Source organism: Brassica napus, chromosome C2 (assembly GCF_020379485.1).
Source record: "Brassica napus cultivar Da-Ae chromosome C2, Da-Ae, whole genome shotgun sequence".
Classification (NCBI taxonomy): Eukaryota; Viridiplantae; Streptophyta; class Magnoliopsida; order Brassicales; family Brassicaceae; genus Brassica; species Brassica napus.
Window position 1 is genome coordinate 53,583,238 of NC_063445.1, and position 15,367 is coordinate 53,598,604.

The window sequence follows — 15,367 nt, forward strand, 5'->3', positions numbered from 1 at the left end:
GCCGGGATGTCGGGCCATTAACTCGAGTCATTGAGCCGACTACTTCCAGTTCTCGCTTCGTCGGCTAAAAGCAGTCCAGAGTCGAGCCGGTCGCTAGCTCGCGAGTCGATGAGCCGAGTCTCTTTGTTGTGATCAAGTGTTAGAACAATTATCTTGTGGGCCTTTTGGGAGGGTCAGGCCCATATCCAACAGTAAGTCCCCCAGTTCGCTGGTGAGTAGTGTAGCCGACAGCGAATTTTGAAGTAGGGTTTGCAAGACAATTGTTTGGGACTCGCGATATCACTCGACTCCTCGACTATGCGAGCAGCTTGCTTGCGATCCGTGATTTCGTCGGTTTGGTCTGAACCGACGGTTTTCCTTGGTTTTGGTCATGAACGCCGATCTCGATCTAAACCGGTCTTGGTTTACCTCGAGAAGTCGAATCGTCGCAAGACGTGGTGAGCTCCACGCGCCTAAATGGGCCCATCTAGGTCTAATGATGAAGCCTCGGGGCGTGAGGTGCCTCCCCCCCTTATAAATATCTCTCTCGCCTTTCATTTTCTTCATTCTTCATCCGACTCAGGTATTTTCTCTCTCCTTTTCTCTCCTTCTCTCTCTAGCTTCTTAGTCTTAGATTTTGAGAAATTCGTCGGGCGGTGGAGATGGTCGAGGTGGAGCAAGTGACAGAGAGATCTCTCCTCCTGATTTTGTTCCGTGCTGCTACCATCCTGAAGGGATTTTCGAAGATCTCCCGGCGTTGGCACCGGAGCTGTTACGTTCCCCGATCGTGGAGGGACAACCATGGGAGAACGTTGAGAAGACTCGTTTGACTCCTAGCAGCGTGAAGCTTTTGCTAAGAGCATGTGGAGGAGCCGGAGTAACTTTTCTGATTCCGACGGAAGCCCAGAGACTGTGGTCCCTTCCGGTGGGATTTCAATGTGTATACGAGTCATACTTTCAGAACGAGACCAAGCTCTGGTTTCCAATTCCCCGACTCGTCACATCCTATGCAAGACGTCGTGACGCAGCGATAAGCCAGTTCTTAAATGGTTCGCTCCGTGTCTCAGTTGCCTTGATGGTGACGGCAGCAGAGATCAATGTGTCGATGAGCGTGCAGACGTTCAGAGTTGACTTACCTTAAGTCGATGGGGGATGGGTTGTACTCGATCCAGATGAGGCCTAACTACAACGTGATCATCGATCATACCAACAGGACGAATAACTGGCAGCGCTTCTACTTTTACGTCAAGTCTGACAGTTTCGCCTTCGAAGAGCCGCCCGGCGATTCCTTTCGATTTTTATGGAATCATGAACTTGGTAGAGTATTGTTGATAGTTTATCGACAGCCCCCCCCCCCTTCTTTTCTTTTTGACGGTTTCACGTTTGACTGCAGTTGACCACCTGGACACATCCATCTATCCCGAAAACTTCGTAGCTAACGCTCGTGCTGTCGCGTCGCTTGCTCAAGTAAGTTGGAAGGATATCACTGTCGAGAGGATTAGGCGAGCCGTCGACAGGATCTCGAAGAGTAAGTCTTTTAACGGGTTTTATTATATACGATCTTTCGCAGGAGACTGGAGATCTGACCTGCCACCATTGATTACTGGCAACAAACGGCGGTTCTCTATATTCACTCGCACCGAGCAGAAGGTGATCAACGCAGCAAGGGAAATGAAAGAGCTTCCAGACTTAAGTTCTTTAATCAAGAAAAAGTTGAGCGGAGCGAAGAAGACGCCCTCTATGAATCCTGGCGAGACGACTTCTTCTAGGCCTCTATCTCTCGTAATCCCGTCGGCACTGACTGAAGACCCGGTTAATACCGAACCTTCGAGGTAAGAACCTGTGCAAGAATCTTCCGATCGAGAGACAGCTGAACCGTCGGCGACTGACGATAATAAGAAGAAGAGGTCCGCTCCTTGTTCGTCTACTTCGGTCGAGGCTCGTACTGGGACTGAATCCGATGAACCTCCAAAGAAGAAGAAGAAGAAAGAGAAGAAGAAGAAGAAGAAAAAGAAGAGGACTGTTGAGGAGCGATCGGATCCCAGAGGACACGTGGAGGGGGGGGGGGTCGAGAGCTCGTTGCTCTCGATAGGTCTAACCGTAATGTCGCGGCTCAGACTAGCGTCGAGTTGGACGACTCCCCGAGCGTTCCGTTGGAGAGGAAGAAAAAATCTTCCCGTGCGGGAGACGCGCCTACTTCTGTCGAAAAATCTCCTCCAGCGGCGGCTTCGCCGAGCGGTTCGGCCTCGAAGGAAACTCGAATCAAATTCCCAGACCATGTAGAGTTCAAGTATGATGGCGACACACCGCTCGCTTATGCCCCGACGGAATGTGCTGAACTAGTTCGCCAAATCTGAGGTGGCGCAAAAGACATGCCGCTGGTTAAAGACCTCATCTTCAAATATGCCTATGTCGACGCAGCGAGGACAAAGATTCTGGTGAGGATTACTTTCCTTGTCTCGCCCTCTCTTCGTTTCTAGTTTTGACCTTTTCTTTCCTTCGTGCAGAGTGACGGGAGCATGAATTACGTCGTCGAGATGTACGATACGACTCTCAAGGAGACTATCTCCAAGCTGAAGCAAGCTGACAAGCTCGTGCGAGTGAAGGACACGGTTCTCAATCGTAGAACGAGTGAATTTAAGGCGACGATCGATAAGGCTGCGGCGGAGAAAAGTCATTTACTCGCAGAGAAAAAGGCTCAGAAGGAGAAGTTTGCAAAGAAGTTCGGGGAACTGAAGGGCAAGTTCATGAGTGCCGGCGAGAAGATCTGAGGACTCAAACGAGAGAAGGCTCCTCTGGAGGAAGAGAAAACTGCTTGGGAGAAGGAGAAGGTCGCTACGGCCTTAAGGCATCTGAAGGAAATCAATCGGCTAAGGGACTCTCAGAGTTACGAGGTCACGCATGAGCGAGTCCCCGTTCAAACGGCCATGATCGCCAAGTGCAACCAGCGTTTTACCAAGATTCGAAACTCGAGAAACGTCGTGGTGACTTCGAAACGACAAGATCCTTGCAGAGCCAGGCCTTTAGAACGAAGAAGTGTCTCGAAGCGCTTAAGGAGAGTGGGACCAACATCCCGCAGGAAACGATCGACTTTTTTGTCGAGCAGGAGAAAGAGTTCGAAGAAGAGGCTAATCGCTTAATTGTTGGCTGGATTCCCGAAGAGTTTCTTTGCTTATCTCCACTTCATCTTCCGTCTCCTTTCTTGAACGAGAACGTTTTGGCCACGATCGACCCGTACGGCTCAAACACAAATCTGATCGATGCTGGAACCGTGACCATTCTCCAAACTCCCACGAGTTCTCAGGGTGATCATGCGATCGAGAGATCGAACGAACAAACTGAAAGAGACCTCGAGGGGTCTTCCGTCCAAGGACGAGGCGACGTCTGCGGGATCGAGAGGACCGAAGACGCTTCTGAACAGACGACCGCTCCAGTCGCTTCAAGCCCGTCCCCAGTCGCAGTCAACCTCGTGGTGAGAGAAGAGCTATCAACTCCGACACTTGGGGTTAGCGATGAGAATATGACTCTTCCTCTGGGGGAGGATGGGACAGGACTGGACCCTGAAGATCTGGTCGAACTTTCTGATTCTTCAGCTGAGGAAGACGGCGGGGATAAGTCAAATGAAAAGGTTCCCGCGAGTAATCCACAAGGAGCAGAGGGGGATCTCGAGGAGTCTTCAGCCAAGGAACAAGGCAACGTTGATGGAGTTGAGAACCCACCTGATTCGACAACAGATGGGACCGGAGGTGCCTCTGATCCGCTCGGAGTTCAAGTCATCGGACGAGTCCTTGATCGTGCTGAAGACTGATCATATGTGTTGTTGTTGTTTCTCTTAAAATTTCCGTTTTTAGCCCTGTGAGGCTTTTGTTGTTGTAACTTTGAACCCCTTTGGTTTTATTTTGTGGCTTTGATTTCCGTTTGAACCTTCAGTATGCCTTGTGATTGTTTTTGGACTTAGAAGTTTTTCAAACGGAGTTCGCCTTAGCTGTGAGACGAGGTCTCTTGGACTCGGGAATGCCAAGGGCTTTTCGATGAGTCGCCGAATTTTGTTTCAGACTTTAGATTTTAACGATTTTGATCTGGCAACATGGTCGGTATCTCGAAGTAAACCTGAAGATTGATCAGACGGTTTATCGAATTTAGACGCGTTGTGCCGATAGTTCGATTCATCGAAACATTTAAACTTTCGACTTCGAAGAAAATCGTCTGTTTTTTTAGCGACAGCGGTTCTCAGTCGATTTAAAGTAATCCTAGAGTACTCGGTTGGCCAAACCCGACTTTAAAGGATTATAAGACGGCTGAAAGTTATCGTCTCGATCGTATCGGCTGAAGCCGTGACATGACCGAAAATCCCCCGAGCACGTGTCTGATCAGGGCATGTTCGCTAGTGGCTGCGAGTGCTAGTACGTTAGTTCGAGAGACGGAGTCATGCTCGTGCGTAAGCATCGCAAAAACAATTTCGTACTCCCTCTCGTTGAGAAGATTTGTTTTCTTTTTTTTTTTGGTTATAGTCGGACCGGTTAAAGCTACCTACGTACCTCCGGGAGAGGATCAAGCCATTCGTAGTTCCTTTTTGATGGGCGAAAGTGGCAGTGGGTGCGCATATTCACTCGTTTTTTTTGCGGGTGAAAGTGACTGAATGTCATTCACCCGTTGATTTTGATGCTCGATTGAGTAAAACTGACAGTGAGTTCGGTTTCTCGACTGTTCGATATCCTCTCAAGAGTAATATCTTCGGAGATGCATGGAGTTCCATGCTCTGGGAACTGGTTCGCCGGTCGACGCCTGTAGTCGGTACACACCCGGTTTGATGACTTGGGGCGATTTTGTATGGTCCTTCCCAGTTAGTCCCAACCTTGCATGCGTTCAGCTCCTTAGTGTTTTCGAACACTTTGCGGAGTACTATGTCACCCAACTCGAGAGGTCGAGACCTGACCTTCTTGTTGTAGTAGTTCTCGATCTGATGCTGATAATTCTGATGCGGAGAAACGCTTGGCCGCGTCGTTCTTCGATAGCGTCCAAAGCGTCGAGCAGCATGTCATTGTTAAGCTCGACGTTCTGTGGCATTTTTGATCGATGTAGGCTGGTTACGTTCTCTTCGGCGGGAGCCATCGCTTCGACTCCGTGGGTCAGTGAGAAAGGAGTCGATTTCGTTGCTCTTCGAGGAGTCGTCTTATGCGACCAGAGAACACGGTCGAGTTCATCGGCCCAGCATCCCTTTTTCAAGTCGAGGCGTTTCTTCAATCCGTCGATTATGATCTTGTTGGATGCCTCGTCTTGACCGTTGCTCTGTGGGTATCGCGGGCTTGATATGTTGAGTCGGATCCTCCACCTTTCGCAGAATTCTTGAAACTTGTTTGATATGAACTGAGAACCGTTGTAAGTCACTATTTCGTAAGGCAGGCCGTGGCGAAAGATGATGTTCTTCCAGATGAAGCGTTGGACTTCTTTTTCTGTTACGTTGGCGAAAGCTTCCGCCTTGATCCACTTTGTGAAGTAATCAGTTAAGACTAGGACGAAGCGCTTATGTCGAGAGCTCGGCATAGGGCCGATTATGTCCATCCCCCACCGCATGAAAGGTTATGGTGCTGTCATCGTTCGTAGTAACTCTATCGGGAAATGAATTGTCGAAGCGTGTCGCTGGCATTGGTCGCATCGTTGAGCGTATGCTTCGCAGTCTGCGTTCATTGTCGGCCAGTAAAATCCGAGGATTTTGACTTTCAGGGCGAGTGCTCGTCCTCCAGAGTGATTCCCTACGGCGCCTTCGTGCGTTTCGGCCATGACAAGGTGCGTTTCCTCGCCGTGGATGCACTTGAAGAGTACTTTGGTCGCGGTCCATCGATGGAGTTCTCCATCTAAGACGATGTAGTGAGCACTCCGCGTTTTGAGTCGTCTCGCGATCCATTTCTTGGGAGGTAGTTTACCATCGACAAGATAGTCGATGAATTCTGTCCTCCAGTCGGCGGCTTCGGTTCGATCCGCTGTGGGGTCTTCATCCATGGGGACAGCTTCGGATATGGGCGCTACGATGGTCGTTTCGCTAGGTGGGAGCTCGATGCTCGGTTTATCGATCTTGTGGATTGGAACAGTTCATTTCACTTGATCGCGTAGCCTGCTGCCCAAGGCAGCGAGAGCGTCGGCGCACACGTTCTCACCTCTGGGGACTTTGGTGAGTTCGAAGAATTCAAAATCCTTAGCGAGTGCCTGAATGACTTTAAGGTACACGTCCATTCGTTCGTTGCGGGCATCGTAGTCACCATTAAACTAACTGGTAACGAGTTGCGAGTCACAGTATGCACTGAGCCACTTTGCTTTGACCGCCTTAGCAAGTAGCAGTCCTGCGATCAATGACTCGTATTCCGCTTCATTGTTCAAAGCTGTGAAGCCGAAACTGAACGACTGTCTGATTAAATCTCATGTCAGTGATTGCAATTGGACTCCTGCTCCCGATCCTGTGTTTGTTGACGATCCATCGACATGGAGTATCCAGTTTTAACTTGGAAGGATCAGGTCTTGTTCTTTCTCCGGCGAGAGCTCGATTAGGAAATCGGCGAGGACTTGAGATTTTTCAGCAGTTTGGTTTTTGAACACGATGTCGTGCTCACTGAGCTCGATAGCCCACTTTGATAGCCGTTTGGACTGATTGGTATTTTGCATTACGGTGCGGAGGGGCTGATTCGTCAGTACTTCGATCGTGTGCGATTGGAAGTAAGGACGTAGCTTTCTTGCTGACGTGATAACGACAAGAGCCATTTTCTCAAGGGTGGGGTATTGAGTCTCTGGGTCGGTCATTCATTTGCTTGTGTAAAAGATGGGTTTCTGCTCGCCTCGATCTTCTTGGATGAGGACGCTGCTGACCGCGGTAGAGGACACTGCGATATAGAGAGAGAGTATATCACCGCCTTCTGGTTTGGAATGTACAGGAGGAGTCGTTAGATATTGCTTGAGCTGTCCGAATGCTTCGTCACATTTTTCGTCCCAGACGAAACGCTTGTTCCCGCGCAATAGCTCGTAAAAGGGGAGGCATTTGTCCGTATATCTTGAGATGAAGCGGTTTAACGCTGCGATTCTCCCCGTCAGTCGCTGGACTTCTCGGCTGTTCTTCGGGCTGGGAAGGTCGAGTATTGCGGTGATCTGCTTAGGATTTGCTTCGATTCCTCGTTGGGTGACGATGTAGCCCAAAATTTGCCTGCAGTAACGCCGAAAGTGCATTTTACCGGGTTGAGTTTCATCCCGTACTCGTTCAGCGTCTTGAAGCACTCCTTCATATGGCTCAGGTGGTCGACTGCGCGGAGTGACTTATCCAGCATGTTCGTCGATGTAGACCTCCATCGCGTTCCCCAATTTATCGGCGAACATTCAATTGATGAGTCGTTGGTAAGTCGCGCTGGCGTTCTTTAGGCCGAATGTCATTACTTTGTAGCAGTAGGTCCCCCTATCAGTGATCAATGTTGTCTTCTCTCGATCATCTGGATGCATCATGATCTGATTGTATCCTGAGAAGATGTCCATGAAAGTCAGGAGCTCGTTTCCAGCAGTCGACTCGACCAGTCGATCGATATGCGGAAGCGGGTAACTGTCTTTGGGGCATGCCTTGCTTTGGTCGGTAAAATCGACGCAGACGCGCCATTTTCTGTTTTTCTTCTTGACGGCAACCGGGTTAGCTAACCATTATGGATATCGCACCTCTGCGATTTAACCGGCTGCGAGCAGTCGCTCTACTTCCTCGTTGACGGCCTTGCTTCGTTCGGGGCCAAGCTTGCGTCTTTTTTGGCGAATGGGCTTGATGGTTGGATCGACATTTAACTTATGGGACGTTATGGCGGGATCTATTCCCTTCATGTCCGAGGTCGTCCAAGCGAAGGTCGATGCGTTTTGCTTCAGGAAGTCGATGATCGCGCGTTGCATTTTGTTCGGAGAGGAATGCGCCGACTCGAACTACCTTGCTTTGGTCAGAGTCGTCAAGTGTGACTTCTAGAATCTCGTCCTTTTGGGGCTGAATCTGTTGCAATCAGTAGGTCGCGTGCGGCCTGTTGGTCCCCTCGAAGTGTTAGCACCTGACCGTTTGGTCCGAGGAACTTCACGCACTGATGATAGGTCGATGATATTGCCTTCATCGAATGCAACCAAGGGGTCCCGAGGATCGCATTATATGGAGCCTTCGTTCGGGTGATAGAGAACTTGACTGTGCGCGTTACCCCGCATGCGTAGACTGGGAGTTTGATTGTCCCGATCATTTTTTCAGAAGCCCCGTTGAATCCTGTGAGGGAGCGAGACGACGGCTTCATATCGCGCAGGTCGACTCCCATCTTATCGAGTGTATCTCGAAAGATCAGATCGACTGAACTGCCAGTATCCATCAGGACTTTGGCGACGTCGTACTTTGCGATTCCTACTTCGACGAGTAGAGGGTCGTTATGAGGTAGGTGGACACTGATGGCATCGTCAGGTGAGAAAGTGATCTGGGGATCATTCTCGAGTTTCGATGGCCATTTCTTCGAGGTTACTTCCTGTCGTCGATGATCTTTGACCGACCGGACTGAGTCGCCACAAGGAGGCGAGCCTCCCATAATCACGTTTAAGAGAGGAGCGTGCTCGACTCGTTTGCTCTATAATTGGACCCTCAAATCGTTGGAAAAGTCCTCGACGATAGGCTCGTGTTTGTCGCCGGTCTTGGCTTTCGTTTCTTCCAGATTTCGTCGTAAGTCAGAACATTTGGATCGATTGAGCTTGATCCTGAGGTCTTCAAATTTTGAGTTGAGCTTATCGCGAAGATCGACGACTCGGGGCTTGAGGTAGGGTCGGATACTGGACTCTTCGACTCTTTTAGCTATGGACTCTTCAATGACTGAGCGAAGATCTTCTTTAGAGTTGTGCACGCAGTCGATTGTATGCGACTTTCGCCTGAGTTTGCTTCACAAATCATACGACCCCTTCGGTCCGCTGTTCTCGCTTGGTTGCTTGCTGGAGTGTTCGTACGAGTCACAGACTTTGTTGTCCTCCTCCTCGTCTGAGGAGGAACTCGGTCGTGCGAGGATAACTTGGACACGTCGACGATTACGAGGTTGCTCTTCTTCGTCTTGTGCTTCGCCCTCGTCTTCGTCTTGTTTTTCTGGCTTGTCATCTTCGGCGCATCTGCGTCGGGATCTGGCCTTGTCTTGATTCTTCTGAGCTTTCTTTTCTTTGTTCTTGCTCCAGCTCTTGGTGTTGTTTGGCCTAGGCTTGGGAAGCTCAACTTTTGTTGTTCCGTTTTCGTAGGAAGAGAAGAGGGCATCAACTAGATGCCTGCAATTTCTCGTATCGTGCGCTTTTGACTTATGGTAGCTGCACCATAAGTTCTGCTCGGTCGTGCCAGGATTCGAAGTTGAAGGCGCCGATGGGGTTTGCGACTTCTCGTCGTTTTCCCAAACGTTCCAACCCTTCTCGCGCACGATGACAGCCGATCCCGAGGGGTTTTTATCTTCGACGACATAGACAAAGTTTTTCTGCTGGTTGGATTTGTTGCATGTGGCGTGCTGTCGAGGCTCTTGGCGTGCCTCAGGAGCTTTTGGAGCTGTCGGTTTAGCGGTCGCATTCATTTTCTTGAGTATCGCTGCTGTGTCTTTTTCCATTCGGATGAAGTTGTTCGATCTGGCGATAGCATCCTGAAGCGACTTGGTGGGGTTTTTGTAGAGATCCTCGCAAAACAGGGACTTGAAGTAGAGGGTGTTCGTCAGCGCATAAACGGCGATGCTGTCGGGGACATGCACCTTTGAAGCGACAGCTTTGAACTTTTCCATGTAGTTGCGGAGGCTCTGGTTTGCTACCTGAGATAGATTCCACAGGTCGGATAGGTCGCTCCTTGTCTCATGAACATAATGTACTACTTGAGGAAAGCGGCCGACAGGTCGTGAAAATCGTTGATGGAATCTCGTTCCAATCCAGTGAACTACCCGAGGGCTGGTCCTTGAAGACTCTCGACGAAGAGCCGACAATAGCCAGCGTCTCTTTCCTCATCAGAAAAGTTAGTTCGACCCATCGCGATATTGAAAGCAGTGATATGGTCAGTCGAGTCTGCCTTTCCGACGAAGGTCGAAAGGCGGATTTTCTCTGCTGGTCGGTACCGTACGTCGGTGATTCGCCGGGAGAACAGAGTTTTTAGGGTTTTGGCGAGGACACGTTCGATTAACGGCGCCGAGGTGGGTCCTTCGAGCATCATGTTTTTCATGTCCAGGAACGACTGCTTAAGCTCTGCGAGTTCCTGGACAGTTACGAGATCTATACCGCCGGGCGTTTGAGCCTGGACGGCGTTTGTATTGGTCGTGGTCTCGATGCCGGCTGTTCGATAGGTGTCGAACAGCTGTTTTCGAACGGTCGTGGCTGGATCTACTGAGTTCCCGGCCAAGGGGGCTAAGATTGCGACGATTGCGGCTAGTTGATCGTTCGTCGCCATCCTTTCGAATATGGTATCTGCGAAGGTTGCCGCTGTCGGGGCGCCTTCGGTTGTAGGTGACTCGTCGTCGGATGGCGTGTCAGATCGAGCCATTATGTTTTTATTGGCGCTACTTTGTTTGCCCCCACGGTGGGCGCCAACTGTTTGAACCGAGATCTGTCGACAAACTAGTAAAGAGAGAGAGACGCGTTCTCGTCGGTTGGTCAAGACAAAGACGAGTTTTATTAGATCAAAGAGTCGAAATGATGTTACAAAAAGGGGGAAAGAACGATGGAATTAGTCTGGCGAAAGCTGGTTTGTCGGACCGTACAAGTTCGGCGAGAATCAGGATGTAAAACCCTAGATCTAGCCGTAAGCGAGTGTAATAATTTGCGGATCCTTCAATCGTTGTCTCTCTCCTTCCTTTTATAGATGGCTCCTTGTTAACCTAATTCGTCTTGACCTAGTGGGCTTCTTTGACGGCTGGGCCGGGATGTCGGGCCGTTAACTCGAGTCATCGAGCCGACTACTTCCGGTTCTCGCTTCGTCGGCTAAAGGTAGTCCAGAGTCGAGCCGGTCGCTAGCTCGCGAGTCGACGAGCCGAATCTTTTTATTGTGATCAGGTGTTAGAACAATTATCTTGTGGACATTTTGGTAGAGTCAGACCCACATCCAACAGCTAGTCCCACAGACGTGGTAGAAAGAAAAAAAAAAGGTCCCAGAGACGTGGCATTGGTCGTTACATTACTGAGCAAAACCACATTCCAACTAATGGGCCGAAGTTATTAGGCCCAATAAATGCTGAAATTTTAAAACCCTAGTTTTTATTTAAAAGTTACAAAAGCAATAAACGCCGCGTTTTGAGTTTCTCCAACAAACTATAAATATCTTTTGATTAGACCCTTCTAAACTCGTGGCTGCTAGCTTTCTCTCTCTTTCCTCTCTGTGTCTCCAACTCTGCACAGCTTATTCGCAAAGCCCTCCGAGGTAATGAGTCTCTCTCGCCCACTCTCTTACCTTTACCAGTGTTTTTGTGTCACAGGCTGAGTCACACTCGCCAACCTTATCACAAAAGCATATTCATTAGATATGCTTTGCTTTATGCTTTTGCTTTATGCTTTCTAGTCATCATTGACAGGTCATTGTTTGGACCGTTAGTGTGACCATCGAACTTTAGTATTTGTACTCTTCCCCTGCATTTGCAGAAGTTTTTAATCAAGAAATATTTCATCTCATAAACCTTTAAAACTCTCTCCTCTATCTCATCAAGGATCTAGTACCTTCGAGGTGATTCTTCTTCCTCAGTAATCTCCTTCTAGGCTAGCTTCACCATTCTTAGATTTATCGGTTAACTCCTAGTTTGGATCTATCTCTCACACACCTTCACACTGTCTCATTGGTATCAGAGCACTCGATCCTCGGCGCAGCAATGGTGGAAACTCGTCTCCAAGAACGCTCCTTGACTGAACACGTCGATGAGATCCGGTCACTCCACGAAGTCTTGGCTGCTGAGGTCAAATCTCAGAACGACTCTCTCAACGCTCGCTTCGACAGGCTTGAAGCAATGATGTTCAACGGTAATCATCTTTAAGCACCTGGAAAAGCTCCGATGGACCCCGGACCTTCCCACCCACCAACACCCATCAACCACACCCCTTCCCACCCACCAACACCCATCAACCACACCCCTTCCCGCCCACCAGACCCTCCAGATCTGAACGGTTACCCACGCCGCGGAGATCTGACTGACTACCACCAACAAGGCAACTACGGTCGCCTCACCTCACGTCTCTCAAAGATTATCTTCCCCGCTTTTGACGGTACGGAGCTACGTGACTGGTTGTCCAAATGTGAGCAGTTCTTCGATATCGACGGGACTCCCCCGGAGCTCAAAGTCCGATTGGCTGCGATGCACCTCACCGGCAAGGCCACTAAATGGCACCACAACTACATGAGCACTCGGTATGGCTTGTTCCCCTCTTGGACAGACTATATTGTTGAGATCTCTGCTCGTTTTAGCAAGCTGTTCGATGATCCTCTCGCTGAGCTCGTTGCGCTCAAACAAGGATCTGACTCAGTGATCACATTCCTCGATAAGTTCGAGACTGCTCGGATGAGATTGGTGCTACCTGAAGCTCACGCTCTCAGCATCTTTTTAGCCAACATGAACCCCCACCTTTCCCTACACACCAGACAGTTTGAAGTTACCTCTATAGCAAGCGCTGCTAAGATAGCTTCCCTCCATGAATCGTCCCTGTCCCACATACCACAAAAAACCCGAGCTCCCTTCAATCCATATCAACGCCCTTTCCCCAAAAACACCCCACCCACAACCCCCAACGAAGCCACAGATACCCAAAAACCAAACTTTATCCCTCGGAACAACCCTGATAAACCTCCAAGGAAATACTCCTACCAAGAAATGCAGGATAGACGCTCAAAAGGCCTCTGCATGTTCTGTGATGAACCTTTCACCCCAGGCCATCAACTCAAACATAAACGCTCTCAAATTTATGTTATGGAGTGTGACGATGTTGACTACACTTCTGATGACAACTCATCTGATACCGAGCAACACGCAACAGCATTGGTTGCTGCTGCAATCAATAACCAACCTGAGGAACCTCCGGTGCTTTCCATCAACGCCATTAACGGCTCCACTTCATACAACTGCATGCGCTTGGTAGGTCACTACGGCCAGCACAAGCTACACATATTGGTGGACCCGGGAAGCACCCATAACTTCCTCGATATCAACATCGCAAGTCAACTTGGTTGTCAGCTGGAATCCACTAAACCAATGTCTGTAAAGGCTGCCACTGGTGACACCCTACTCACCAACTACAAGTGTTCCGCCTTCACCTGGAAAGTACAAGGCTCATCATCCACTACAGAGATCAGAACAGTCCCACTGGATTGCTGCGACTTTGTCTTAGGGGTTCAATGGCTCTGCACGTTGGGTCCTATACTATGGGACTTCCTCAACCTCAGAATGGAATTCTCACTCTTTGGCACTAAACACGTACTTCGTGGAGTGGTCAAAACAGGTGGAAAAGTGATCAAGGGCTCTAGCTTAAACAAGCTTATGATACAGGAACCTCAAATTGCCTTAATACAGCTGCGTGAGATAGATATGAACCAGGAGGATCACTATGACCTCAACCCTGCTATGTTATTCTCCCACATCTCAGCCTCAGCAACCACAAATGCTGATGATCCAGACTTTCAACAGATGCTCACGGCTTTCTCTGACATCTTTCAAGAGCCGTCATCACTACCACCTTTTCGTGAAGGGTTTGATCATCAGATTCCTGTGCTCACCGGTTCCAACCCAGTCAACTTGCGTCCTTACCGATATTCATCGTTGCAAAAGGACACAATTGACACGATGATAAAGGACATGCTCACACAAGGAATCATTCAACCCAGCTCTAGTCCCTACGCATCTCCAATTGTCCTTGTCAAAAAGAAAGACGGCACATGGAGACTATGCGTCGACTATAGGGGCCTCAACAAGCAGACTATTAAGGATAAATACCCCATTCCTCTGCTCGAAGACCTCTTGGATGAGCTCGGAGGCGCTAAGTACTTCTCCAAGCTAGACTTGCGCGCAGGTTTTCATCAACTCCGTATGTCAGAGGATGATGTCTACAAAACAGCTTTCAAAACCCACAACGGTCACTACGAATATCTGGTAATGCCGTTCGGCCTTACAAATGCGCCATGTACCTTCCAAAGCCTGATGAACCACATCTTCCAGCACGTTTCTCGGAAGTTTGTACTCGTCTTCTTCGACGATATACTTGTCTATAGCAAGACTTGGGAGGATCATTTGCGCCACCTGAATGAAGTCTTCAACATCCTACGACAGCAACAACTTTATCTCAAGCTTTCAAAGTGCACTTTCGGGGCTACTTTGATAGAATACTTGGGACATTTCATCTCGGCAGAGGGTGTAAGCACAGATCCTAAGAAGATTGAAGTTATACGTAACTGGCCAATCCCTACGACACAGAAGCAACTTCGGAGCTTCTTGGGATTGGCAAATTACTACCGACGTTTCATCAAGGGATACAGCTCCAACGCACGTCCCCTCAGCCAACTTCTAAAGAAAGATGGGTTCTCTTGGTTCCATGATGCTACTGATGCTTTCAACTGCCTCAAAGCAGCGCTAAGCTCTACTCCGGTACTGGCCCTCCCAAACTTTGATGAGCCTTTCATAGTAGAGACAGATGCTTCAAACACAGGCATCGGTGCTGTCCTTATGCAAGGAAAACACCCTATATGCTTCATCAGCCGTGCCCTCGGACCACGACATCAGAACCTCTTCGTCTATGAAAAAGAATTGATGGCAGTAGTGCACGCAGTTCAAACATGGCATGCCTACCTCGCTCACCGTCCTTTCATCATCAACACGGATCAAAGGAGCCTTAAATACCTCATGGAGCAAAAGATCACCACACCTTTCCAACATATGTGGATCTCTAAGCTCATGGGGTATAACTTTGAAATCCGCTACAAGAAGGGTAAAGACAACGTTGTCGCCGATGCACTTTCTCGAGTCTCTGGTTCTGAACTACTGAGCATGGTTCTTTCTCAAGATCACTCTGGATTCTACGACTCCTTGAAACTACTGTGGGAAACTGACCCTCACTTGAGAAACATCATCGCAGACCTCCAAGCAAACAAGGCTTCTCACTCTCAGTTCACATTTACAAATGGAGAGCTACGTAGAAAAGGCAAACTGGTAGTGGGGAAAGACACTGACGTGAGGCTACACATACTCAACTGGCTTCACGACTCAGCTCTTGGCGGTCACTCTGGTAGAGACGCCACCTTGCATCGCATCAAATCTCTGTTCTACTGGCCAAAAATGAATTTGGAAGTTCAGAACTACATACGCAACTGCTCTGTCTGTCAGAAGAACAAGTATGATAATGCAGCTAAGCCAGGCCTTCTACAACCTCTACCCATCCC

The 15,367-nt window shown here is 49.1% G+C and overlaps 2 protein-coding genes across 2 annotated transcripts; both read right to left on the bottom strand.

Annotated features, from left to right (window-relative positions):
- Positions 1–4,881: 4,881 nt before the first annotated feature.
- Positions 4,882–5,541, bottom strand: LOC111201722 (uncharacterized protein K02A2.6-like). The gene has a single exon (XM_022694012.2). It carries the CDS (start codon positions 5,539–5,541, stop codon positions 4,882–4,884), a length of 660 nt encoding a protein of 219 aa, XP_022549733.2.
- A 2,399-nt stretch (positions 5,542–7,940) lies between these two features.
- LOC111201723 lies at positions 7,941–8,549 on the bottom strand. Its single transcript, XM_022694013.2, has one exon. It carries the CDS (start codon positions 8,547–8,549, stop codon positions 7,941–7,943), a length of 609 nt encoding a protein of 202 aa, XP_022549734.2.
- Positions 8,550–15,367: the final 6,818 nt, after the last annotated feature.